This window comes from Thamnophis sirtalis, unplaced genomic scaffold (assembly GCF_051295495.1).
Source record: "Thamnophis sirtalis isolate CommonGarterSnake01/CBP01778 unplaced genomic scaffold, rThaSir2_p1.2 scaffold_12, whole genome shotgun sequence".
Lineage (NCBI taxonomy): Eukaryota > Metazoa > Chordata > Lepidosauria > Squamata > Natricidae > Thamnophis > Thamnophis sirtalis.
In genome coordinates this window covers 24432854-24460410 of record NW_028261392.1, presented here as the reverse complement: position 1 = coordinate 24460410, position 27557 = coordinate 24432854, and the positions used below count along the sequence as shown (strand labels likewise).

At 39.4% G+C, this 27557-nt stretch overlaps 1 protein-coding gene across 2 annotated transcripts in view; it reads right to left on the bottom strand.

Moving 5' to 3' along the window:
* NALCN (sodium leak channel, non-selective) overlaps positions 1-27557 on the bottom strand; it is a 237133-nt gene that overhangs the window by 80684 nt on the left and 128892 nt on the right. For both annotated transcript variants that reach the window (XM_087726865.1, XM_087726866.1), the window contains 2 exons: positions 7574-7705; positions 3060-3227 (listed from right to left, as the gene is read on the bottom strand). In XM_087726865.1, coding sequence (XP_087582991.1) covers positions 3060-3227; positions 7574-7705 — 300 coding nt within the window. The remainder of the gene's footprint in view (positions 1-3059; positions 3228-7573; positions 7706-27557) is intronic.

Sequence of the window (27557 nt, the reverse complement as noted above, 5' to 3'; positions counted from 1 at the left end):
ATGTGAATGGCCGTTAAATAACTGTAAGTTGAGGACTCCCTGTAATTATTTCAGATATATTTATACTGTATTTTCATTCCCTCTGTTCTTCTAACATCCATAGGCTTTTGAATATCCATAGGCTACTAGATAGCCTGTCCATTGAATTAGTTTGGCTCTTCTATTCATCTTTAAAATTATCTCTTTCCAATAAGACTTCAATTTTCTATAATTAAAATGTTAAAATTTTAATCAAATCTAGATCTAACAGTCATCCATCAGGGCAAACATGGATTTTCATTTTCCTTTGCAGGGAAGATTTATGGCTATATATTTGCTTGTGTGTGTGTGTATGTGTGTATAATTATAGTTTAAAATCTATCTGTGGGCTTTTGGGAAATGAATGTTGGCCACAATGGACAGAAGGATAACTCATGTAGCAAAGGCAATGCATTTTTTAAAGTCCTCCAACTATCATTTGAGGATAGGAAGCCTACATTGCAGAAGATAACTTAAAATTGTCAACATGCTGATACTTTGCCTAAAAATCCTATGTAACCTTTACACAAGACAATTTAATAAAAATGACCATGAAGCAAGTATTAGAAGATATGCACTCTTCATTTTGTGGTGTCCTAAGATCTATATTTTGACTGGTTTGAGAATACAGCATTTTCAGCCACTGATTTATGAAAAGTTCTTGATTTTCAAATCTTAAACAGTCATTTTAAAGATTACGCCTTTAAAGGTTGTGGCGAAGCTTAAAATAAAATACTGAATGGATTATATATTATTTAAAAAGCTATGTCTTAATCAGAATATCTATTTAAATCTAAGGATCTAACTGATCTTCAGAATTTCTGTGATGAATCAATTAATGCATTTCAATACTGCAAAACATTAAAGTCTCTTAAGGATCCAAATGTAAGGGTCTTTGATGTATCATATAATAAATAAAAGCCTGATTATTATAAGGAAAACCCAATACCATATTGGAGTTGAGAATATGCAAAAATTCTTTCTTCTAGAGATGCCCCAAATTATCTGTTGCCCTGTGGCTGGAGCCTGGTCCATGAAACTCTAAACAGGAGGAGGATACTGCAGTGGGTTATGGGAGATGTAGTCTCCAGCAGAGATCATGGAATCAAAGTACAGGCCAGCAGAAGTACTAGATACAACAACTCAGAGGAAAAAGGAGGGAGAACTATTGCAGTGTCCCCAGCTATATAGGGCATTCCTGCTAATGTAAGAAAGATGAAGATCCTAAACCAGCACGGAAGTTCAGAAGTGATTATGTTCCTGATCCAGTTGCAGATTTTTGATTCATCACCACTGGCCAGAGAGGTGAGCCCCAGGGTCTGCAGAGGGCACACCAGAAGGAAATCAGCAAAATAGGGCTATTATCTTAATTACAGCCTCACAAATCCCACAAGGCAGGCTGGTCATCTGAAAAGAGGGACTAAAAGAACCAATCATCATCAACTCCTTCAGAAGTGAGTGCTGCAAATGCGGAGTCATCTAGGACTGCTTCTGGTCCTTTTGCAACAGTGAAGACCATGTCCAGAGAAATGAGCCAGGTGAACAAAATGGACCCTGCCACCAATACCAAATAGCAATAGCACTAGCAACAGCAGTTAGACTTGTATACTGCTTTACAGTGCTTCACAGCCCTCTCTGAGTAGTTTATAGAGTCAGCATATTGCCTCCAACAATTTGGGTCCTCATTTTACCAACCTCGGAAGGATGGACGGCTGAGTCAACCTTGAGCTGGTGAGAATCAAACTGTCAAATTGCTGGCAGTTGGCAGTCAGCAGAAGTAGCCTGCAGTACTGCCCTCTAACCAGTGCACCACCATGACTCAAACGGTGCAAGCAGTGGTGGGTTTCGGCTCCTGTTGCAACAGGTACGCTGCAACGGGAGCCACACGTGCACCATGGGCATGCACACTGTGCATGCATGCAAACCCACCGCCTGCGATGCTCCAGCTGCGCAGGCGCCATACACTATGTGTGCATGTGCAGATGGTCCATTTCCTTCAAATACAGGTAAGGAATGAGGGCAGGTGGGTGGGCCATCCAAAGCACCATTCCGGTATGGTGGCTGCTGCTTCTGGCAGGCACCGGGATGCGCGTACCGGGGCGTACCACCTGCAACCCACCACTGGGTGCAAGGAACAAAATGGCCAAATGGATTTGAACATAATGATTGATATTCCCAGAGACATCTGGACAAAACAATAAATCCTTCAACCAGTGATGGCGCTAGTTCCAGATCAGCAAGGAAAGAAAAGATTAGGTTAGGAAATAAATTCCATCCTGCTTCTGGGTTGACAGCAATCAACTCACAGGAGATGTCAAAGTCTGGCGGATAATCCATCCAAACCATCCATCCAATAACCCAGAGACCATGAGCCAGGCCACGTCTCCTGACAGGACTTCAGCTCCATGAAAAGAAACACCTGCCCCTTCAACCTAAGTTTGGGGTTCTTCCCAACCATGAGGGACTTGATGGACTCTGTGCACTCAGGCCAGCACCTCCCACTCGGGCACCAGTTGCAGAAAGCTGAGAATCTTTTCTGAGATGTAACCTGTATAAATTGGAGAAGAAGACTACGGAATCTGGATGAAACAAGCCATGCAGGCAGTGGAAGAATGAGAAGTTTCAGAAGCTCAAAAGGAACAGAAAAGTAAATTTTATTTAACAATTTTAATTATTGGCTTTTAGGTTAGATTATATTTTAGCATTTTAAGCACATCGATATTTGGAGGGCTTAGCTATCTGAAAAGCTATGGTTGAAGTTGAAAATCTTTCAAGTAAAATTGAAAGGTGGCATATACATTTTACAGTGCTTTGGATTTGATTATAAAAAAGTATATTGCCACAACAAATATGATAAATTAATAAGAAATATCTACTTGACAAGTACTTGATAGGTACTTGACAGGTGACCATCACACTGAAAATGAAAACAATAAAGCCACAAAATAAATTAATAAACATCAATAATATTTAGACACTTTTCAGAGTGATTTCAAGTCATATTTTCCTCTGGTATACTGAAGTGGAAATTAGCACTCTACCTGAAAGTACGTAAACTGTGAATGGTAGAGGACAGGATAAATGTGAAGAGTAGTTCCAATAACCAGCAGCAGTTCAAATTTATGAAGAGATGAACTGATGTATCCAGTAAATCCCAGGCCCCAGATCTTTAGGAGAGCTTCCAGATCAAAGAGGACTGTAAAGGCCACCTGTGGGAACAGAAAAGGACAAAAAGAGTCTAAGCAGAATTTCTTAGAATTACTATATGTCGGCAATCATTTAGCATGAGAAAGTTTGTGCTCATGAGCATACTAACTTTCCCAAGAAAAAGACCTCAGATTCAGATCAAATCTCTGAAACAAGGAAAAAGAAATATCTGCAAAGACTGTGCTTTGCATTGCAGCAACTGGTAAACTGGCTAGGATGTACAGGTATCTGCTTATCAAAAGCTGAGTAGTTGCAAGAGAGCATTTCCCTTATTCCTGAAAACATTCATGCTTAGCTGTCAGTTGTTCAGAGTTGCAGAGCAGAAGAAAAATACCTGCTACATAGTTGTTATGGCCTGCTGGCAACCAGCAGAGCTGGTAGCAGTCAGAGAGTGAGGGCATTAGGGAGGAACATGGGCCAGTCCTGGGGGCTGAGGGAACCTCAGATGAGGGCTCTGCGTCGGAGGCAGAGAGGAAGTTAGACAGAAGTGAGGCAGAGAAACAGCGGGAACCTGTTTCCAGTGTGCGCATGCACAGAGCTGCCAGAAGACAAGAACAACTATGAAACAGTGACGTGCGGTGAGCTTTATGGCTGGTGAAACAGCTTTTTAGACTTGTGGACTTCAACTCCCAGAATTCCACAGCCAAGCATGCTCAGTTCCGATTTAAAGCGACAGCATTTTCCCCCCTTGCAAAATAAGTTTTCCCATTCTTTTTCTTCTCCCTCCCTCTCCTTCCTCCCTCTCCCCTCTCTCAAACAGACATACGCACACAGAGAAGTTGGTTCCCTCTCTCACTCACTCACTCTCAAATAAACACAAACACAGAAGTTGGATTGGATATATTTTCCAAAGGCTTGAAAGCAGCTCCTCTGTCATACCCCCCCCTTTCCCCTGCTGCCTTCCCATCGGAGCCTTTGATTGCAGGTGAATCACGTTGCCTTTTCAAACTTGTAATCAGTGAAGTTGGGCTTATATACTTTTATCCAGCTCTGTGTTTGTGTGTGTGTGTGTGTGTTTGAAAAGGCAACATGGTTCTGCCAGAGCTCTGAGTCAGACTGAGCTAGTTGCTCCTAGAGAACTCTAAAAAGCCTCTAAAAATGCCCTCTACAGGAGGCGAGAGAACACGTGCCTCCTTTGCATACGAAATTTTTCGCTTTTTAACCCTTGCTTAACTCTTAAAAGGCGAAAAATTGCTTATGCACAGGAGGCCCCTAGTTCTCTTGCCTTCTCCTATAGTTAACACTAAGCACTGCTCCAAGTCACTGTGACTTGGAATCTGGCAGCAACTACCTTGGTTTTAATTATTTTAAAAAAATTCTTTAAAATTCTTTCCTTTTCCCCATGACTGGTGAGGCCACGCCTCCCCTGCCTCTAGTGACTGCACGTCCCTGCTATGAAAGCAGGGTCAATTTGGGAGTAAAGCCACACCTTGGAGATGATTGCCGCCCCATAGGAAACAAAAGAGGAGTGAAAGGAGAGTGGCTTTTGCAGGAAACAATTCATTTCTTCAGTTGTGTCAAGAGAGGAAAGTTCTGTTTGTGATTATAAGAGACTCTGTGCCAAGTGTTATTTTGCCCTGTGTTTGGAAACTAGTTATCTGGCAGCTCTCCAAGAGAGATAAGGTTTGTGTTGATAAACATTCCTCTGAAAGACTGTTTGCCAAGCCTTGCTGACTGTGAATGAAAGGAATTCACAGTTGTATAAATAAAAGAGGTTTTGCTGGAACCTAGACTCTGCTTTATGCTTGTTAAGGAAGCCTAGGTCAGAACAATAGTTACCAATATCTGTCTTAAAACAAGCCATATTGTAAGGGAAATTTCTTTGTCCTGCACGCTTTCCCTTTTTGAAAGGTGGTTGGCAGGTTTTTGTCAAAAACAAGATAAATATATATAGCTAGTGCAAAACATTTTCTTGAATGAAATATCAACATCTAAACAACACAAACCAATGTTAACCCCCCCTGCACTTTTAAATACATACAATGTGGTGTATCCATATATGTGGCATTTGATGTTAATGGATATGCTTTGAACATTAGTATTGAAGAAGATTTATGAGAATACTGTGGACAGCTAAGAAAATAAATTGATAAGATTATCCAACAAATCAACCCAAAGTTATCAGTCAAAACACAAATGACGAGGCTTAAATTATCCTATTTTAGATACATTTTGCAAAAACCAGGAGAAAGCTGTAATATTGGAAAAGGTAGAAGGAAAGTGAAGAAAAGGATAACCAGCAGCAAGGTGGATAGGCTCAGTTACAGTAGTGATGAATACAAAACTTGAAAGGTTAGGGATAGATCATCATGGAGAATATCTACTGTATGTGGCAGTGGAGGGTTTCAATTTTTTTTAGAACCTATTCTGTAGATGTGGCCTGTTTTGTGGGAGTGGCTCGGTGATCATGTGACTGGGGTGGGAGTGGCTCGGTGATCATGTGACTGGGATGAGAGTGGCTTGGCAGTCATGTGACCAGGTGGGAGTAGCTTGGCAGTCATGTGACCGGGTGGGAGTAGCTTGGCAGTCATGTGACCAGGTGGGAGTAGCCAACTTGATGTCACTCACCAGATGATGTCATGGATTGGGTAAAATGTGGTGAAGCTCACTTAACAACGCTCTTGCTTAGCAACTAAAATTTTGGGCTCAATTGTAGTCATAAGTTAGAACTATCTTTGCCTTCCTTTGCATGGCAGCCTTGCCCTAGTAAACTTCTCCTTTCTGGAGGACTAAAAACGACCCTACGAGTAAACCGGAAGTCACTTCCGGTTTGCTCGTAGGGTTGGTTTAAGCCCTCTGGAGGCTTCAGAGAAGCCTCCTGAAGGTCTCTGAAGCCTTCGGAGGGCCTCGGGGGCGGGGAGACTGTTTTTGCTCTCCCCAGGTTCCTATAAAGCCTCTGGAGCCTGGGGAGGGTGAAAAAAGCACACAAAAATGGGGGGGAGTGCCTCTCATGTGCACATGTGCACTGGGGTGTGTGTCGCATGTTGCATTATGGGTGTGGCATGCCTGCGCATAACCCTCCTGTGCTCCCCCCTTATGGCACACGAGTCAAAAAAGGTTCACCATCGCTGGACTATAGGTTTGAAAAGGCAACGTGGCTCTGCCTGCAATCAAACCAGACTGGGGAGGGAGAGCATGAGTGCGCACTGAGGAGACCACAGGAGGAGGGAAGACAGGCAAAGGGGCATGCTGTAGAACACACACTTTCCCCCAGCCCCGTTCTTTTAGAAGGTTCTGATTGGCTACCCTCCAGCTTCTGTGCCTCTCTTCTCACCCCAGCCTGCCAACAGAAGGTGAGTGGGTGGGGTTTATTGCATTCCAGGCATTTCCCACTGCATTTACATGCTGCATTTACAACGGGGGAGGTGTTTGAGGAAGGCAATGGGGGAATGGGGGGGGAGATGGCTGAGGAACTGCTTTCAAGTTATTGGGAGAGATACCCAATCCAACTTCTCTGTGTGTACACACTGTGTTTGAGAGGGAGTGAGAGAGGGAAGGGGGTAGGAGAGAGATACCCAATCCAACTTCTGTGTGTATGCAAAAAGCCAGCCCTCACTGGCGCCCAGCTTCACTGACTACAGGTTGTATCAAACTCCACAAGGGAGGGAGAGAGTGAGGGAGAGAACATGAGTGAGCCAGGGCCCCTCCCTCCATCCTTTGCCCAAAGCCCCACACTGCACCAGGAGGATGAAGTTTGAATTCCCCCCCCCTCCGACCCATGCATACCTTTTCCAGCTGCTTCCTCTGAAGAAGCCCCACCTTCACTTCCTTCTCTTTGAGAAGCACCTTGCAAACGCGGGCAGGCCAGGAGAGCGTACCAGTACGGGGGCGTGGCCAAGCCAACTTGGAATGGGTACGCAAAAGTACAGCAAATTTCTGGCCCCGGTATGCCCATACTGGTGCGTACCGCCAGAACCCACCTCTGGTATGTGGCCATTAGAAGTCAAAAATAACTTGATGGCAAATAATCAAATCAATATCAGTTAAAAAGCTTTATGGTTGCATATAAAAGATATAACTTGAAACAAGCAGCCCCGTCATCATTGCCCATCATAATTTAAATCATATTAAATCAGTCTTATCTTGGTCAAGGCATCTGCAGTAATGTTGATTTGTTTCAAAGAACATAGAATAATAGAATTGGAAGAGACCTCCTATTAGTCCAGCCCCTTGCTTGAACAGGAGACCCTGTATCATTTCAGACAAATGGGTGTCCAGTCTCTTTTTAAAAGCCTCCAGTGATGGAGCATCCCCAACTTCTCAAGACAAGTTATTCCCTTGGTTAATTGCTCCCACTGTTGGAAATTTCTTTGGTTCAATAAAAATCAATAATTAAAGTAAAACTCACCTCTGCAAGGTAGAACTCATCATACTGGCTCTTGAAAGTTTCCCCCTTGTAATAATTGCTAGCAGCAACAATGACATCCACGGCTACCATGCTCAGGATAAACATATGGAAAATTGAGGATCTCATCATTCTCTGTAGAGAGTTAAAACATAGGTGTGCTGAGAAATGCTTATCTTGGGAAAAAAGAGATGATTTTATTCTCTGAAAACTGTAGCAGCCAGAAGCATTGTATCTGAATGTTTTTTAAAATGCCATTTATTCAGAAGTTATAAATACAGTGTATTTAATATTTACAAATGTATAAAAATAATTAAATATACAGATGCATAGTAACTTCAATCTCGGTGCATTGCTTTCCATACATAAAAACCTGGGTGTTATTCTGATTCTCTTTGTTGTAGTTTGCAGCTACTTTTGCTTACCACTAAATATATTGTGTCTTTCTAATATATTTCAGGTTTTTCTGTTTCTGCTGTTTGTAGGTAAGAATTATGAATTAATTCCAGAATTAACCATAAAATGATTATATGAGATAGTAAAGTAAAAGGTCTCCAAGACTGTCAGAATATTCATGAACTGGCAGAGACAAGGTCAGCCAATGAATAGGCATAGCAACTAAGTCAGCCATGAGGACTGTTTGGAAACAGAAACTTAAGCAAGGAGTTTGGGCATGGCTTAGCTCTGTGCTCAGCTCTAAAGTGAAACTAGTCTGGACTCATCTGCTGATCTGAACTGAACTGAAACTATTCTCTGCTGTTGGTATTGTGTATATATATATATATTATTGTATATAAAGAAGTTTCTTATTTAAATGAAGCCTGCTGAATCAGTTATCTGTGTGCACTTCCTGGATTTGATTTTTGCAACAAACTCTGACTTAATGAGTTCATCAATACATGCATGCTGCTTTCTTGGGAACCATACCAAAATGATTTTCTACTGCCTTCACCTGAGATTCTACGTATCTATATATACATATCTGTTGTGACTCAGCAGCAGTCTTCTGTGAGTCTTTTCAGGATGCAAGATTAACTATGCAGCTGGGGCTCGTTAGGGGCATATTCTGGGGATAAAAGGACAGATGGTGCCACGCCCTAGTTGCAGGAGTCAACGTTCCTTGGTTCGTTCAACATTGATTGATCAGCAGTCGTGGTTTATGTAAGATACACTTGGAGAAGTGCTTTGTTTTTCTGTAACCCTGATTCGTAGAGACTTTGGAAGAAGTGCTTTGCTTTCGTTTTGTTCAACTGGTGTTGCCGTAAAAAAGATTTGTTTTTCATTCCGTTATCTTCAGGCAGAGACTGTAATTAGGTTTATTTTGGGCTCGTTGCCAGTCTGAGCCGAGAACTGATAAAAAGAGTTCCTTTTAAGTTGTTTGCCTGTCGTCTGTTTAACGAGCGGAGAAGGGGGGACAGAACACATATCTATATAGATACAGATAGATATAGATATAGATACATACATACACACACACACACACACACACACACACACACACACACTCTTACAAACCTCCCACTGTAGCTTATAGTCTTCCACCCAAATACTAATACGGAAAACAAACAAGCCACTCATAATCGTTTGCTGAGATGGGTGGCTATAGAAATCAAAATCAATTAAACAAACAAAAAACCAAAACTGTTTTTATTTATGCTTTTGACAAAAGATTAAAAAATCTACAAAGCTTAAGATTTGAAAATACTGATAGTACAAATATTAATCCTACAGCTATTAATTGACCTGAATCAATGCAATGCAGGATGAAAGTCTCTTCACTGAAAATTAAAGACCGTAATTGCAGATTCTCAGTCATCCAGGTCACAGTTGTCCCAAAAGTGCTTTTCAATTGGATTTTCTGGTTTGCATTTGAAGATGTTTCACTTCTCATCCAAGAAGCTTCTTCAGCTTCTTAATTCTTCAATTAAGAACAAGGCTGTTCTAACCCCCCTCGTCCCACACCAAACACGCCGAGCCAAAGATACTGTACGGAAGTTATTAATATACAGACAGGTCCTTGGCAGCAAACCAGCACAGAAAAGCCTTGGTAGCAATCCAGCACAGACAAGCCTTGGCAGCAATCCAGCCTGCCAAGCTAGCCACAAAAGTTCTCCAACTTTTAGTCAATGCGTTGACTCCTGCAATGGGGTGTGTGCATAAGCAGTCCTCTTATAGTCTTGAGAGGAGCCTAATAACTACCAGTTGAGTGCAATTATCTCCTGTAACTGCGCAACCTTATGCCTATCAGCTCTTCAGTGCCAGGCATCCAGGAATAACTCCCTTGGCTCCTCCCCACTGCTCCAATGCTCAGGCACCACATGGTGGCCAACCAGCCTCTCTGCGCCCAGCTCGGAGTCGGAACCCTGTCCAAGGTCCTCCACATCCTCCAGAGCTGACTCATAGGACCCCTCGCTGTTGGAGTCTGATGGCAGCTCCAACGGCTCCTGCTGGGCCACAACAAAGGCTGGAGGTGTTAACAGCAAACTAGAGGACCATCATCATGTAAATACTGTGATTATATAATTATGCCCAAATACCTGTAACAATATACCGAGTATGTACATAAATGATGTCATTGTGCATATTTTGTCACATGCCTGCTCTGGTTTCTTTAATCAATTTAGAGCATTAAAAAAAAGATGTTATTCACTTCAACTTTTCAGACATCCTAACTTTAATGAATTCCTGCCTGTCCCTTCCTTAGTATTCCCCTGCTTTTTTGGAGTGGGGCTATAACTCCAGATTTCAGAGTAAACAAAAAAAAAACAAAAACCAACAACTCAGAAGTTTTAATTTTCTTTATGGCCAGAGCTGGCATCCCCCCCCCCATGATAGAACCTCTGACTAAAATTGTCAAGGCCTTCAAATAACTTCTTTAACACCATGAGATGAAAGCAATATTAAAATGTAAATGCCAGAGAACTTTATGGGGGAAAAAAATCTTCAGCATAATATCCAATATCAGCTGCACTAATTTCCACTATTTATTTTAACTTTGCTAATCACCTAGAGAAAAAAAAGTTTCAATCAGTGACATACTTATATCAAATAATTCGTTAATGCAATCAGTGTGGACTTACCCACATGCAGTTTCTTTATATTAGGAGAAATCATTTATTGAAAGCAGGGTGGGAATGTTCCCTGCCTAAAGGATATTTGAACAGCTGATTAAATATGCTGCATCCCTAAAAGTAAACTTCAAATTATAAAAAGCCATGTTTAATTTTGAAGTGCTTTTGGAAATAAATAGAGCATATGCAGTGTGAGCAGACGAAAAATTCATTAAAATTCAAAATTAAATTTAAGGAGAAAGTGCAGGTAAAGCAACATATGAAGGCGCAAGAACCATGACTTCAGTTTTAAGCACAACTAGAAAGAATGAGCGTGTTGGATCTAAACCACATCCCTGAATGATTTATCTATGAAATCTTCCTTGGACTAGCAGTGGAAATATATCTACTGTTTTCTGACAGCTTTTAAATACATTTGATAACCAAGTTTAAAAAGTGGAATTTTTTTCTTTAAATCTTTATCTGATTATACATTTTATGTAGATACATCCCTGGCACTATTACCAATACTATTGTACTGAGCAGTATTAGCAATGGAAATTGGCTTGCACAAGTTCTGTTGAGAAGCATGACAGCAGGGGCTGCTTCAGCATCTATTAATTAGAAGTTCACTAATTAACTAGCAAGTTCCATTTTTTTAAAAAAAATAAAATGCTACAAAATGTACTACAATTAATAATAGAAATGTTGGATGCAGCACAGTAAAAGAATTCACTGGTTCCTAACATAATCATTCTTTTGTGATTACTGTGTACATGTTTCAAAACACAATGCACATGGAGTGAGTGTAAATGTTGGTTTCACGCACAACCAATATGACCGCAAATAAGAAAATGGCAACTTCTGGAACAATCTAATTCAGTTTTGTTTATCAGTATGGTGAGGTTCATGGCTTCATGAAAGCATCATAAATTAAATTCAGCTTAGACTAATTTTCTTCATGAACCCAGTTTCTATGCATTTATTTTAAAGCAAACAAACCACAAACAAGCATGGATAAAGCTGGACAAGTTTGGATAAAGCTGAAAAAAGTATTAATGAAAATCTATTTCTTAAAAAAATATATAGCTGGTCATTACAACAGCTCATTCATTTGAAGTTACAACGGCATTAAAAAAAATACTTTCCCCTATGATCACAACTGGATAATGGATATTGTTCAGTCCTATGTTACTCAAGAACAGGTAAGCACTGGCTAGAATTGTATTTGCTAAAAATTGGAAAAATGAGAAAATACCAACGCAGGAGAAAGTCATTCAAAAAATAATGGAATGTGCTGAAATGAGTAAATTGACATTTGAAATTAGAGAACAAGAAGATAAACAATATTACAAGATATGGGATTTATTTTATCGGTGGTTAGATAAAAAAACATGGAAATGGAAGACACTAGAGAATTTTATAATACAAGAATTATAGAATGATACAGAATACAATATAAAGATACATTATTATTGGATAGATTTAAGAATGTTGTAATTAATTGTTACAATATAAATGAATCCAATATCTAGAATATCTCGTTTAAAATGAAGGAATAATAGTTATAGTCAAATGTAAGAAAATACCAAGAAAATACCAACGCAGGAGAAAGTCATTCAGAAAATAATGGAATGTGCTGAAATGAGTAAATTGACATTTGAAATTAGAGAACAAGAAGATAAACAATATTACAAGATATGGGATTTATTTTATCGGTGGTTAGATTAAAAAAACATGGAAATGGAAGACACTAGAGAATTTTATAATACAAGAATTATAGAATGATACAGAATACAATATAAAGATACATTATTATTGGATAGATTTAAGATGATGTAATGAATTGTTACAATATAAATGAATCCAATATCTAGAATATCTCATTTAAAATGAAGGAATAATAGTTATAGTCAAATAAATGATGTACAATGATAATAATGTAAACATATATATTTGATTGATACATAATATGTGATTTTATATAAATTGTAAGTGAGGACTATGGAAAGGATGCACAAAAATCTTGTACCCAATGGAGGCACTGTATGTAATTGAAAATGGTTTTATGTTTTATGTTTCGTTTGTCTATGTCTATCTCTATCTAAAAATAAAAACTCTTAAAAAAAAGAATAGGTAAGTACTTTGATGGTTTGAAAATCATTCATATTGGCCTGGCAAAATAGTTTCCCAAATTTTGCCATTTTATCATTTTAAAAAAATGCCTAATTACTCTAACAGTTTGCAAAAATTAGGACAAACTCTGCATATAAAATAGGGAATACTTTGAGATAATCAAATGCAACAACAGTTGCCAGAAAATGATTAATTTGTATTAGAAGATTCTGTGAAGTGAGATTCACAGTCTATCTCAAGCAGAACAGCTGCCGTGCAAATAAGCAAGCAGAAAATGATATTCTGATCTCCATATCACTGATAGGATCTAAAATAAACAGAAGATGGATCCCTTGCTAATTGTAACTACTTTGAAATATAGAATAATAGGAGATTTCCACTTAAGCTAGCTGCTGCATGGTAAGGGTTTGCTTCCCCCCCTCTTACTAATGATCTGCTGATTTTACTGCTAAAGCTGCTTCTTTGGCAATGTTGCTCTCTGGTTTCAAATGGAAGCACTTAGAAGTGATCCAAGACAACTTTTGGACGATAGTAGACCCAGGGGGGATCTTGAGGATTCCAATACCCTCTGGAAGCAATTGAAAAGTCACTGGGCATATCCACCTTCCTATCAAGCAGTTTCATTTTCTAAGCATGCCTGAGTATTAAGTTCACTTTTTGAACTTATTGCTTTATTTTGATTTTTTGCTTTAAAAGGTGGCTCGCAGTTGAAAGGGAAAAGGAAGAGAAATATTCCAGAATAAATCCTGTCGTGATCCCAGCATAAAATGAATTAATACATCCATTTGATATTTTGAATCGCTTTCACACTAAGAGATATTATACTTAATGCCATTTAGGTTGAGTTGAATGAGCTAATGCTATGATACAATTGTCATGGCATGAGGTTTAAATCTATGTCACTGTAGCATTATAAAATATAATTCCACAGAGTAATGCTAGAAAAAGATACAATTATTTGGATACAGCTAATCTGTCCACAAAATCCATAATCCATGAATTACTGCAGTATTGAATTTCAGTTCTGCAGTCTGCCATCAGCATTCTGATTGGAAAGGGACTTAATATTCATATAGTAAGCTACTATTTTCTCTTCTGAGAAGGCAACTATCTCTGACTTCCTTCACAAATTCATTGTCCTCTTGATAGCAATTATTATATTAACCACTAAAACACATTAGTCAATTACCAAGAAATTGCCTTGATAGGAAGAATGGATGAATTTATTTTACCATAATCTCCCAAGTATTTCCTGCTTATGTTCATCAAAAGGGGCAGTTGAATTGACCAGTAAGCTATTCCCAGTATAGCAGAAGGAAGCAGGAGATTTTGGCTTCAGGGTATTAACTGTTTGGCTTAAGTAATGAAGGCAACTTCCCATCAGATTATCAAGGAGGCCAGGGAAGAATCCTTCTCATCTCCCTTGGCCTTCTGAATGGTGTAGTGTTCTGACCTAGGCTTCTCCAGCAGCATGAAGCCGACTCCTCATCCCGATAAAGTTGCTTTTATTTAGTTTAAAGTGAATTCTTCTCCAGCAAAGTCCCGGCCAACAGTCTTTCAAGAGATTCCACAACTATAGATCTTTATTGGAGAGCTGCCAGGCTGATATCTTCCAAACATAATTGTAGCAGCAATTACTTGGCAAGAAATCAGGAACAGATCTTCACCCTAATGAATTGAATTAATTGTTCAAACTGCAAACTCCCCCCCCCCCTTTTGCTCCTCTTTAGTCCCTGTGGGAGGGACCATTCACTGTCTACCTGTGGCTTTACTCCTGAGTTGACCCTTGTTCCTTAGCTGTTTCCTTCGTCCGGCAGCTCTGCACATGCACACATCGGGAACAGGCTCTAGCTGTTCTTCTGTCCCACTGATGTCTAACTCTGAAGGCAGCTGATAACTGTCAGGTGGCCCTGGCCCCATCTCTGCCGCCAATGCAGAGCACTTGTCAGAGCCTTCCCCAGACTCTAGGACTGGCCCATGTTCCTCCCCAACTTCCTGTCTGAGCCTGCCACCAGTCCTGTTGGCGGGCCACAACTTATAGTTAGGAAGATAAGAACAGGAACAATTTCTACTAGAAAACTACAAAGACCATGGGAACTCTTCAAATATCTAAAACCTTATTAGAGCATTGCTGTCAAACAGAAATGAAGAAAAGTGAGAGTTTTAGAAATTCCAATTTTGTTAACCAAAAGTTCAAAACTGGCAGAAAGAACATTAACTGTGAATTATAAACAAAGATTTAGAAGCTAAATGTATTTTCCATTTAATATTAAATGCCTGTGTATTGTTCTCTTTAGGAAATGGTGTTTCCAGCAAATTTTTAAAATTAATCTTATATTTTTAAAAAAGATGGAGACTCATGAATCCTCACAGAATTCAAAGAAAGCAGGAGATGTTGCGGTATGGAGGCCAGAAATGGCAGATCAGAAGACAATGATTTCATCATTATACTTACCTTTCCCTTATAATAATTCTCATTTCTGTTCTGCAGTTCCTTTGGGTCTGAATATAACAGGGTTGGAAGGGACATTGGAGGTCTTCTAGTCCAATCCCTTGCACAAGCAGAAGACTCTATATCATTCTGGACAAATCGCTGTCCAATACTTTCTTAATAATGTCCAATAATGAAATATCCACAATGTCTGAAGGGAAACCATTTCACTGGTTTATTGTTCCCATTGTCTGAAAATTTCTCCTTAAAGGTTGAATTTCATTTTGTTAAATAGCGACCAGTATTCAAGTCTGTCAAGATCCTTCTGGATTTTGAAACCATCTTCTGAATGTTCATTGTTTCTGCCAGCTTGGTATCATGTGCAAATTTGATGATCTCCCCTTCTATTTCCTTATCTAAATTGCTTATGAAGATATTAAAGAGTATTGGACAGAACTTTGGGGTAACCCATTGTTTACTTCCCTCCATGTAGATGTAGTTCCATTAAGGACTATATGTTGAGTACGATTGTCCACCAGTTACAAACCCACCTGGTGGTGCTGCTGTCTATCCCACATTTTTATAACTTACTAAGAAATACGTTGTGGTCTACTTTGTCAAATGCCTTACTGAAATCCAAGTATATAATATCCAGAGCATTTCACTGTTCATTCCCCCCCCCGCTGTTGAAGATGGGAATAACATCAGCTCTACTGCAGTTTTCTGGTAGTTCCCTTTGAAAGATATGGTTCGATGGTTCTAAGATCATGACTGCCAGTTTCCTCAGAACTCTGGGATGTAATCCATCAGGTCTTGGTGATTTTAACTTGTCTAGACAGATGTTTCTCTTACAAATTTCTTGCCTAGTTTAATTTATACTCCCAGTCTGTCTTTTCCAGTTCTGTTTTTGGTAGGTTGGGCTATTTCTTCCTTTTGTGTGAAGACAGATGCAAGGAATAAATTAAGCAACTCTGCTTTCCTCCTGCTGCCCGTCACTTCCTTGCCGTATTCTCCCTTTAGTGGATGGACTGGTTTTTTTAGGGTTTTTTTTTTTTACATGTTGAAAGAAACATTTTATTATTATTTAATACATTAATAAATAATATTGTTTAGTTCATTCTGAGCCTTTCCTGACTTGATCTCTTTGGGCTATATGCTGGTTCTGTCTTACTTTTGTTTCCTCCTTTCCATTATTTATACTTATCCTTTTGGTCTTTCAGTTTATCAGAGTGTTTTTATGCAACCAGACAGATTTCTTTTTGAATTTCTTATTTTTATTTTTCAGTGGTATTGTGGTAGACTAGACTTTTTATAAAACTTGCTTGTAAAAGGCAAGTAACTTAAAATGAAGATTACTTTACAATCAATTTTATTCACGATTAACATTGGTGGTGATGTCAGAAATGGCATTAAAATTCCACAGTCTCTGATTTTAGATGGCTTCAAGATCCACACCCTATCTTGTTTAATGTGATTTCATGGTTATGATGATAATGAACTTTTCTCAAATAATATTGGTCTCGATATTTATGGCAGGCTTTTACCTTGTATAGATGAGGATTAGAAGACAATCATTTGTGTATAAAGGAGATGGGGCCAGAAATGTTTCATTGCTTATAAACAATGTTTATTTAACCATCTTATTGTTTGGCTTTTCACAATCTGGACAGGAATGGCAAGTTGTACAAAAAATATGATCACTCATCACCTAGCAGGTGACTTTGTTAGTATAATTAATCACAAATGTAATTGAGCAAATCTGTAGAATAGATTTAATTCCTTAGTTTCTGAGGAGTTACAGATGATGAAGTACTTAAATAGAAATATGGTCTTTACTTAAGGAACCTATTAAAAAAAATCTAGATAGATACCACTCAATTTTTAAACTTCTGTTCCTGATGAAAATATTAGAGGGAGCAGCAATTTATCCTGGTATAAATGGATCTAATAAAGGTAGCTTCAAATCATTTTTAAAACAACTATATTGTCCAAAATATATTTCATGCTATAAATTAAAACACTTCAATAAGAAATCTTTGTTTTGCATTCCCCCCCCCCAAATTCTTAATTACAAATTTAATTAGAGGTGGGAGAATTTTGTGGAGAATTGCATGATACAGTAATTTGCAGCAATTAAATAAATGCCCTTTTTAACATTTTAAATATCTATTTATTTTTAAATTTCACTCAAGATACTTTTCTTTTCCTAACAAATGTCAGAAGTAGCAAAATTATCTCATATTCAGCACCAAGAAAAACGTATGGCACCTTAAAGACTAACACATTTATTGTTAATTATTAAGGTGCCACATTGTTAGCAAATTGCTTCTGGAAAAGAACTGGATCTAGACAATTGCTTTGGAAGCAAGGCTAGCTGAACAGAACCAAAGCAAATAGAAATGGTTTCAAGGCCAGAGCCTAGGAGAGGCATGGAAAGAAGGAAATTACCCGATTGCTCATTAAATAGAATATTAGGTACACAAGTAAACAAGCATGGATTTATGCACTTCTGTATTGTTATTGCACAGCTTGAAGCTGGCCAGGGATCCTACTCTGGATGACATTTGAAGTGACTCTGTTGATATAATTCTTAGGCTCCTAAAGAAAAATTATTATTATAGTTTGTGGCACAGTCGGTCAGATGTTCAGACTGGATTTGCATCTTTAGAAGCTTTTCATAGCAATAGCAATAGCAATAGCAGTTAGACTTATATACCGCTTCATAGGGCTTTCAGCCCTCTCTAAGCGGTTTACAGAGTCAGCATATCGCCCCCAACAACAATCCGGGTCCTCATTTCACCCACCTCGGAAGGATGGAAGGCTGAGTCAACCTTGAGCCGGTGAGATTTGAACAGCCGAACTGCAGAACTGCAGTCAGCTGAAGTAGCCTGCAGTGCTGCATTTAACCACTGTGCCACCTCGGCTCTTCCAAGGACCTGGGATACATCGTTGTTGATTTTTGCTAGTGTTAAAGGTATTGTTGCAAAATATAAGCTGTTCCGAGTACAGCTGCCTTTTGTAATTGGCTGATGGTGATTTTGTCAATGCCAATGGTGGTATTATTATTTATTTGTATCCCACCTTTATTATTTTTACAAATAACTCAGGCAGTAAACATACTTTCCTCACATTTCCTCATATTTTCCCCACAGTAACAATCCTGCAAGATGAGTTGGGCTGAGAGAGTGTGACTGAACCAAAATCACCCACCCAGCTTTCATGGCTAAGAAGGAACTTTAACTCATGCTATCCTACTTTCTACCTTAGTAGTTCAACCACTAGACCAAATTAGTCTTGGTTTACTCCTTAGTCAAATCGCCTGGCAAAAGTTTTCCAACATTACTCTTTGATAGTATTGCTGCAACAGTCTTATTTTTCGGTACAATTATAACTATCCGGACACAACATAATGATTTTGTACATTTCTGAATCTATCCCTTATTCAAGGAGCAGATACATATCAATTGATGGAGTTATTGCATGCTGGTAGAAATAGCATTCGATTTTGCAGCAGTCATATGTTTCCTTTAAGCAACGTAATCAGGAGCTGAATAGTATGCATGGATATATATATATATAGATTACATTTCAATATAATTATAGTAATCCAAATACACTTAATTGTACAAAATCGGAACAAAACAATTATAGTTGGATAGATATGCTATGGAAACTTCCTTTTTTCCTAAGGTAATGCCAGTTAAAATATGCTTGCAATCCTTGACTAAGGATAATTAATCTTCTATGAAAGGAGAGAACTTGTGAAACAACTTTGTCACCTAAGCTCAACTTTAGGCTGTTGAGGAACATTTTTCTCTTCCTTTACACATCTCAGTAACTGTCTCAGCTGTGTATTCCAACCATTTTCCATCAAATTCTGTGCTCTGTTACTGCTCAGAGACCTAGGTGCCAATTTGGTGGACCTGTCTGGTAACCATAGATGACTGATTCTTAAGAGAGACTATGAATCAGGAAAACTGTCGATCTCCGGATGCGCTTCAAGGTGCTTTTACTCACCCATAAAGCCCTACATGGCAGTGGATCTGGATACTTGAGAGACCGCCTTCTGCCGATTACCTCCCTACGACCTATAAGATCGCATAGACTGGGCCTCCTCCGCATTCCATCGGCCAGCCAGTGTCGGCTGGCAACTACAAGGAGGAGGGCCTTTTCAGCAGTCGCCCCGACCCTTTGGAACGAGCTCCCCGTGGAGATTCGTACCCTCTCCACCGTCCAAGCCTTCCGCACAGCCTTGAAGAACTGGCTCGCCCGTCAGGCCTGGGGATAAGGACCGTTACCCCCCCCGAATATTGAATGCATGGTGTTGATTTTATTATATGTTGTCGTCTTAATGTTGTATTCCCCCTCCCTTGGTTTTCTGTGAGCCGCCCTGAGTCCCCTCAGGGAAAAGGGCGGCCTACAAATGTCAATAAAACCTAAACCTAAACCTAAAACTATCTTACATCTTGGGAGAAAAAAAAATCTAAATCCTCAGAGTGAAGAAAACGGAGAGAGAAAGAGAGAGATACACACAGAGAGAAATCTGTCACTTGCAAGTAAGGAAAGGGAAGTGCTAGAGCCGTGATGGCAAACCTATGGCACATGTGCCTGAAGTGGCCCACGGAGCCATGTCACCTGGCACGTGTGGCGGTGTCTGTTCCACTTCCGACTTTCTGGCATGCATGCATACACGATGATCAGCTGGCCTTCGTGCATGCGGCAGTGCCGGAAACTGGAAGAGCTTGTCTTCTGTTTTCCGGAGTGAACATGCATGCCGGCCAGCTAATCATCGTGCACGCATGCATGCCAGTAACCAGAAGACTAGCTGGCTGCCACACATGTGCATGCCAGAAACTGGAAGTTCATTTTCTGGCATGGGCATGCCCCCTGGGCAGCTTCTCTTCTGGGTTGTGGCCCTGAGGAGCATGCAAGCATGAGTGTGACACCATCACTGTGCTAGAGAGTAGCTGAATGTGCGTCTGAATTTTAGCAGGAAAGGTTTTGGAGAATAATAAGACTGGGAGAAAATATTTCCCCAATAATTCAAGGACTTTTGAGATTGAAATTCAGATTGTCCTCACTCCACCTCCTTTTCAGTTTCAAGTAGCAATTCTGATCAGTAATTTGAGGTTGCTATGGTGTCACTTTAAATAACTCATTCTTTTCTATGGAAAATTCTTAGCATTGTCTTGAAATAAAAAACAGGCCCACCTATAAAAGGTTATTATTTCAAAGAAATCAAGGCAATTTAGCTGCCTCTTCCAATGTGGGATTCGAAGCAATAATGTATGTGGGAGAGGGATGGTTCTGAAGAAGGATACATAATGATTCCCCAAATCAGACAATTTTAGCGGAATGCAGTTTATACAAACTTAAAGTAATTAAAATCACTTTTGCTCAGCTGCAAATAAATGGAAGAATTACTTACTCTGCTAAGGTGGCGGAGGCTCATTGCAGGGCAATAATTGTTTTTCCAATCGTTAAAAACTTCAGAGGTCATATAATATACGTGTTTTAAAAGGACAATACATTAAAGAATTTCAACATATTAGCATATAATTCACTATGTGGAATGCAAAAGATTGAAAATCTAAGTTTTTTCCCCTACTACTTTTTGTGTTAATAGATATTTGGCAGTTTGTTTGGTGATCCAATTATCTTTACATAAAGTTCCTATCTATTCTGAGAGTCCCTGGTTGCTGCCTTGTCAAGTTTAGCTTTTACATTTTAGAGTTGTAAAAAAATCACGTAACCCACAAATATGAAAGGATAGGGAGAATTTATAATCTACTAAATATTTTTTTTCTTAAAAATCTGGGAATGAAAAAGAATCTTCATATCTTCTTAATGCAGACAATTATTACAGTTTTTAAAAGTATATCCATTACTATAAGAATTAAGCAGACATGTTAAGAGAAAACAAAAATAGCACTTGTTTGATTGGAGCAACACAAAAATCATCAACCACGCTACCACCCGTCACACTCGTGCGTTCATCGAAACCTGGCAGTCCACAAGCAATTCAATCAACAGACACATTGACTTTCAACCAGTCTACAAATCCCTCAGAATGCAAATCAACCATACAGCCAACCAGAGATAGCACTGACCCTCAATCAACCCCCAACCAGCAGTTCACTTCCCAATGATCCTGACCTGATGTAACCTCCCCATCGCAAGACCCATTACAAGATCCTCACTTGACACACCCACACCTGAAGCCCTTATAAACCGAAGAACACTGACACTGACATCCCCTAAACTCCCCTAAAGATGTTACCTAGACTGGTAATGAAATGTTCGGAAGCCAACCCACAAGCTCGGAAAACAAACCTTCACCCTCAAAGCAAAAACAGCAAGGAGCATGAAAGCACTTATGTAGTGAAATGTGCTTTGCCTTGATAAGCAAGAGAATATAATTTATAGTTTTAATAAATAAATAAAGCTTATTTATTCATAGGGTTATAGCTGCTCAGAGCTGGTGGCCTGGAGTGGCCTCTAAACCCTGTAAAAGTAGACACATATATAATACAGACTAATTGGAATAAACATTCTTAATTTTAGAATTCTTTTCTATGCTAAGATAATCTTCTGGTTACCCGGTAGTCATTTGTAGTTTTAAATTATTTTTGAGTCATGCTCGATTTTAGGAGAATTCAGCAGCACCATTAGAATTAAATGTTAATTTCATCTACAAAACTTGATCTGTAGGTTAACTGTGTCCAATATTTCAAACCTCATCAAGCTGAAAACAGGCATTTCAATCACACTATAGAGTCTCCTTGACTTTTAATACAATTATAGCAATCAAGCTGTGATGCTGACAAAATTGGTTGCATTTGTTAGACACAACGGAAGATGGGTTTGGATAAAATGGAAGGTTGAGTGTGTACACAAAGAAAAATTAGAATGCTGTTTTCAAAGAGGGAAAACGAGAGGGAGATATGCGGACACATGCTATCAATTAATGTGTCTTTCTGAAAATTTAACAAATATTTATTCTTTGAATAACTCTCAAATTTCTTGTAGCTGATTTGCTCAAACAGATCATATGAATTTTGGTTTTAATTCCGAACAAGAAAAGTAACCAAAATGCAGTAAGTGAAAATGAAAATCTTAATAGGGATATGTACTAGATGCCTGTTACATCCATTTTTCTGGCTTAAGAAAATAATCCCAAATAGCTACGAGACAGTGTTATACCAAAATCAACTAAGTTAGTTGATTAAGGGTGACTAATTAAAGGTGGTTACCACCAAGTAAAGGAGAGTTGTTGTAATCCTGTCCATCTGTCCATCCACTCAGACATCTTGAAACAAGCTCTACCGAACTCAATGGGTTTATGTTTAATATATATAAATATAACGTATATACCCACACACAGTATGAGGAGGGTTAGGGTTAGGGTCAGAGGCTAAGACACTGAGCTTGTTGATCAGAAGATCAGCAGTTCAGCAGTTTGAATCCCTAGTGCTGCGTAATGGAGTGAGCTCCCATTACTTGTCCCAGCTTCTGCCAACCTAGCAGTTCGAAAGCACATAAAAATGCAAGTAGAAAAATAGGGACCATTTTGGTAGGAAAGTAACAGCGCTCTGTGCACCTTTGGTGTTTAGTCATGTGGGACACATGACCATGGAGTCGTCTTTGGATAGCACTGGCTCTTCGGCTTAGAAACGGAGATGAGCACCACCCCCTAGAGTCAGGAATGACTAGCACGCATGTGCGGGGGAACCTTTACCTTTATTTTACAGTACGAGACTGTTCTGTTAGCTTTACCCAAGACCGGCAATGTTGTAAAAGGAATAAAGCACAGATCCATCCATCCTTCAGGAGAAATGAAAACATATGTTTAATATATAGTCTATATATGTATTTAGGAAGATGAAGGTTATGGCTGCAGATGTCTGTGGTTTCATTTTTGCCCAACACCTGCAAAGTAGATTGTTACTTTGGGCAGAGCCAGTCATACCATTAAGGAGACTGAGAAAGCTGCCTCCAGCAATGGTAGGAATTGCTTTTGGCTGTTCCTCAAATGCCCCTTGCAGAATCAGTCTACTCATCCACTGGAGTGCAGTCTTTTCTAGCTCTGACAAGCATATTGTGTTCAGGTTTAAAAGTATTTTTTTTAAATGAGCGTTGTAACTTTTATCCCTCTTGTCTCACAACGGTGACAGTATACAATAGTAAGAACTATTTCTCCAACACTGGTTTTGCTTTGGTTGTGTTTTTTTTAAGAAAACGAATTTGTTTACATTTTAAAGGGTTGGGTTATAAATTGGGCAATATCTTTATAACATTCCCACAAATGAACTCAAAATCATTTAGGGTTGCTCCAGGACTGTTCCTAATCTGAGAAAACTATAGATATATCAGTACTGGATAACAATAGAATGGTTCCCCTTTAGAATGGCAACGTCATTGAGCCTCTTACAGTGTAGCTTTCTGGTGCTTCTGTAGGGATTACGGTATTTAATTTTCTAAGCAGCTCAGGAAGTGCCGTATTTTTCAAAGTATTAGATGCACCGAAGTATAAGACGCACCAAGATTTTGAATTTTTTTTTCCAAAAAAAGGGCATGAATAGCCTTTAGGAGGCTTATAGAGTGCTCTTGGGAGCTGGGGGAGGCAAACTTGAGCAAAACAAATGGCCCATTTTTGCTCATTTCTGTCCTCCCCAGTCCCCAGGAGCACTCTGAAAGCCTCCTAAAGGCTATGTACAGCCATTGTGGTGAAGGGGGAGGGGTTTCAGGAGGCAAAATAATGCTGTACTCAGTGTATAAGATGCACCTACATTTTCAACCTCTTTTTTGAGGGAAAAAGGTTCATCTTATACTCTGAAAAATACAGTATGTACGGATGTATGTATATATATGTATGTACATACTTGTGACACATCTGCTGATTTAATAAAAAATGATCTCTCATTCATAGTGTACATTCTGAAATTTTAACTCATGGGAATCTGAATTTTGTCTAAAATTCAGCTGCTTGTAATGTTTGAAAAACATCAATGACTTGATCTTGAAATGATTTACACAGTTCACTGTCATGAAAGTTTGTAGCTCGATACATAAGCAGCTTGCCTGGTAAAACATAAATTTCCTCTTCCCTTTCTATGCTCAAAATTTGAATTGTGCATTACTCATGTATGATTTGTTGGAGATAGAAGGTGTCTGAAAGACAGGGTCATTATCTCAGATGACAAATCATATTGCTGGTTATTACAAGGAAACAGAATTTTGGATAGATATCTGCTTTTCACACTAAGCATGTTCTAACCATGTTATCAAAAATACATTTGGCAGCAAACACAAAAAGGAAGAGAAGAAGAAGAAATAGTAGTAAAACACAGATTTTTCCCTTCCCTTTACTAAGAGTGGAAATAATAACAACAGCTAATCACACAAGATAAAAAAAAACCACATTATTTCCAACAGAGCCAGGAAAATAAATTCTTGAAACCTGGAGTTCAAATTAACTATTTTCCTGAGACACAGAACTGCAGCAGTAATTTATGGTACTTATATGTGTTCCAGTGATAATATCAAAAGCAAATAATATTTCTATAAGAGTTAGTTGACAGTATTTATGTGTACACACACACACACATACACACATGCACACACACCCTATACAGAAATATATGTGCTTATATATCTCTGTATGAATGATATGTTCTTAATAAGAACATATGTTTAGAATGAAATATGACAACCTGTAAAATAACTAGGAGCATTCATTGAGTTCAAAGCACAGAAGAGTTTATTATTGCTACCTATACACAGGAATCTAGTCAACTGATTGTCTAGGCTAAATTAGCGCTAAATAAGGGTCAACAGAATTCACCGGAGGCTGGACCTGGGTCTCTTGTCACTACTCTAAAGTAGGGGTGCGCCCCATCAGAGCTATGGTTGATTTTGAGGAGGGGGTATGGCCAACTGGGTGGGTGTAACCAGCTGGGTGGGCATGGCCAGCTTGATGTCACTCCCCAAACTGCTGGCATGTTTCCTCTTTGAATTGGGTAGACTGGGTCAAAGCCACATTGGTCAGATGTTTCCTCTTCGCATTGGGTAGACCGGGTCAAAGCCATGCTGACCCGATGTGACCTCTTCACATTGGGTCAATGTGTCAACCAAACTGAAGTGACATGGGTAGACTTGACTGAAGCCACACTGGCTTGATGTTTCCTCTCTGCATTGGGTAGACAGGGCTGAAGGGATGTGGGTAGACTGGGCCGAAGCCACACTGCCCCAATGTTTCCTCTTTGTATTGGGTAGACCAGGTTGAAGGGACACAGGTAGACCAGGCCGAAGTGATGCAGGATGGCCCCTTACATTTTCCAGGACAGCCCCATGGGCCTTGAGTTTGACACCCCTGCTCTAAACCAATGTCACATTTAAGTCCGATTTGCAGTTTAGCTTGTTCTTTTCATACACAACCTTATCTACGGCATTAAACTAAGGTATGTAAGTCATATTGTTAATTTATTCATAGAAAAAAAATCAATGTGAGATGCACCTCAAATGCAACTGCCGGGATTCACTGTATAAATGGGGCACAGTATCCTCCCCTCAGTGTGACTGTGGGGTCCCACGTTGAACTGTAGATCAGATTGTGACTGGCTGTAAACTGAGGACATACACCGGTCCAGTTTCTGCTTTTTTCCCCCAAATATACAATGCTGCACTTCAGTAGATGACTTAGATCATGGGTGTCAAACTCACAGCGTCCCATTGCTGTCATGTGATGTTTCGTGACATTTTCCCCCTTTGCAGAGCTGGGGTGGGCGTGGCCTGCGTGTGATTCATCTGGCCCATGGGCTACTAGTTTAACACCTCTGGCTTAGACTTTGGGATCTGAATATAGATCCTTTTAACATTCATATTTTATTCTGTTTTTTAATCTGTTACTATATATTGCAAGTCCATGTATGATATGCCATATGATAAATAAATAAATAAATAAATAAATAAAGGCAAGAATGTTCAGGAAATGAAAAAATGTATCTTCTAAAGAACTAGAAATTCAAAGCAAGTCAATCCCCTGGGGAATATTTCACTGAAGTGTTCTAAGTTAGTGGTGTTCCAATGGAACAACAGAGCTAGAATGTTCTGTATCCAGATGTTTTTAATATTCTACCCAGAGAATATTATAGCCTTGTTTTCCATCAAAAGAAAGACAGCTAACAGTTCCTGATGAAAATCACCAGTCAGTCAATTTATAAAAATCCATTCATCCATCTGTCGCTCTATCCCTTCCCAACATTTTGCCAATTTTTTTTCTTTGTCCTCTAGCAGTGTTAACAGGTGGGAAAGTGAAATTGAGGACTTGTATTCTTTTTAAAAGAATGCATTTATATCTTTTAAAATCTACATTTATTGTAATTATACGATACCAGGCAGGATAACCTGCCTGAAGGTCAAACAGAAAAATGAATCTCAGTCCATGCAGGGTTACATTTTTTTTCTTTTTATACTGTTAATGTAGGTTGCCTAAGTCTTGTAACAGTCAGATTTAGCATTGTTTATTTGAAGGTTTATTGCATTTATATGCCGCCTTATTCCCTGAGGGACTCAGGGTGGCTAACAAACCCAGAAGGGAGGGTAGAACAAATTTGGAGGAGGTGTGGAGGCAGGGCAGTTCTTCTTACCAGTTCGCACCTATTCGGTAGAACCGGTTCGTCAAATCTACCGAACCGGTTAGAAGAGGTTCCACCAGTGGACCCGGAAAGCAGGCCACACCTACAGAAGAGGTTCCAAATTTTTTTGAAACCCACTACTGGTCCTTGGATATGATTATTCTACACTATCATGCTCATATTTATAAAACTCAGTGCCTCCGTGAAAGGTGAGGATGACTACTGCGTTTGTGGTGCAATCAGAACATTGCGTGTGTTGAAGTTGTTTTAACGCAAACCAAAGATGCCTTTTAAAAAACAAGTTTACATCACATTCTTATGCATGCCAGTGCTGTGTGTGAGGTAATTTAAGGTGGTTCTGACAAGTGTCGTCAGCATCTTCATATCCAGTCAAGCCACTCCCATCCAGTCACATGGGCGGCAAGCCACTCCCACAAAGGAGGCCACACCCACAGAGTAGGTTTGAACAATTTTTGAAACCCACCACTGAGGCAGGGAGTGCTGGGCGCTGCCTGGCTGCCCCAAAGCAAAGAGAGTGCAGTTGCTACTTTCTGGAATGAAAACAAGCAAAAGAAGGACAGTTAACTCCTGCTCATAGGAAACCTCCCCAACTCTCCTGCCTGCTTGCTTCAGCAAAGCTTAATATGCTCAGCAACCCAGAACAAAACAGATGTACCTTTGCTGAGCAAATGGAATAGAGCAGAGCAGAGCAGAACAGCTTTATTGGCCAAGTG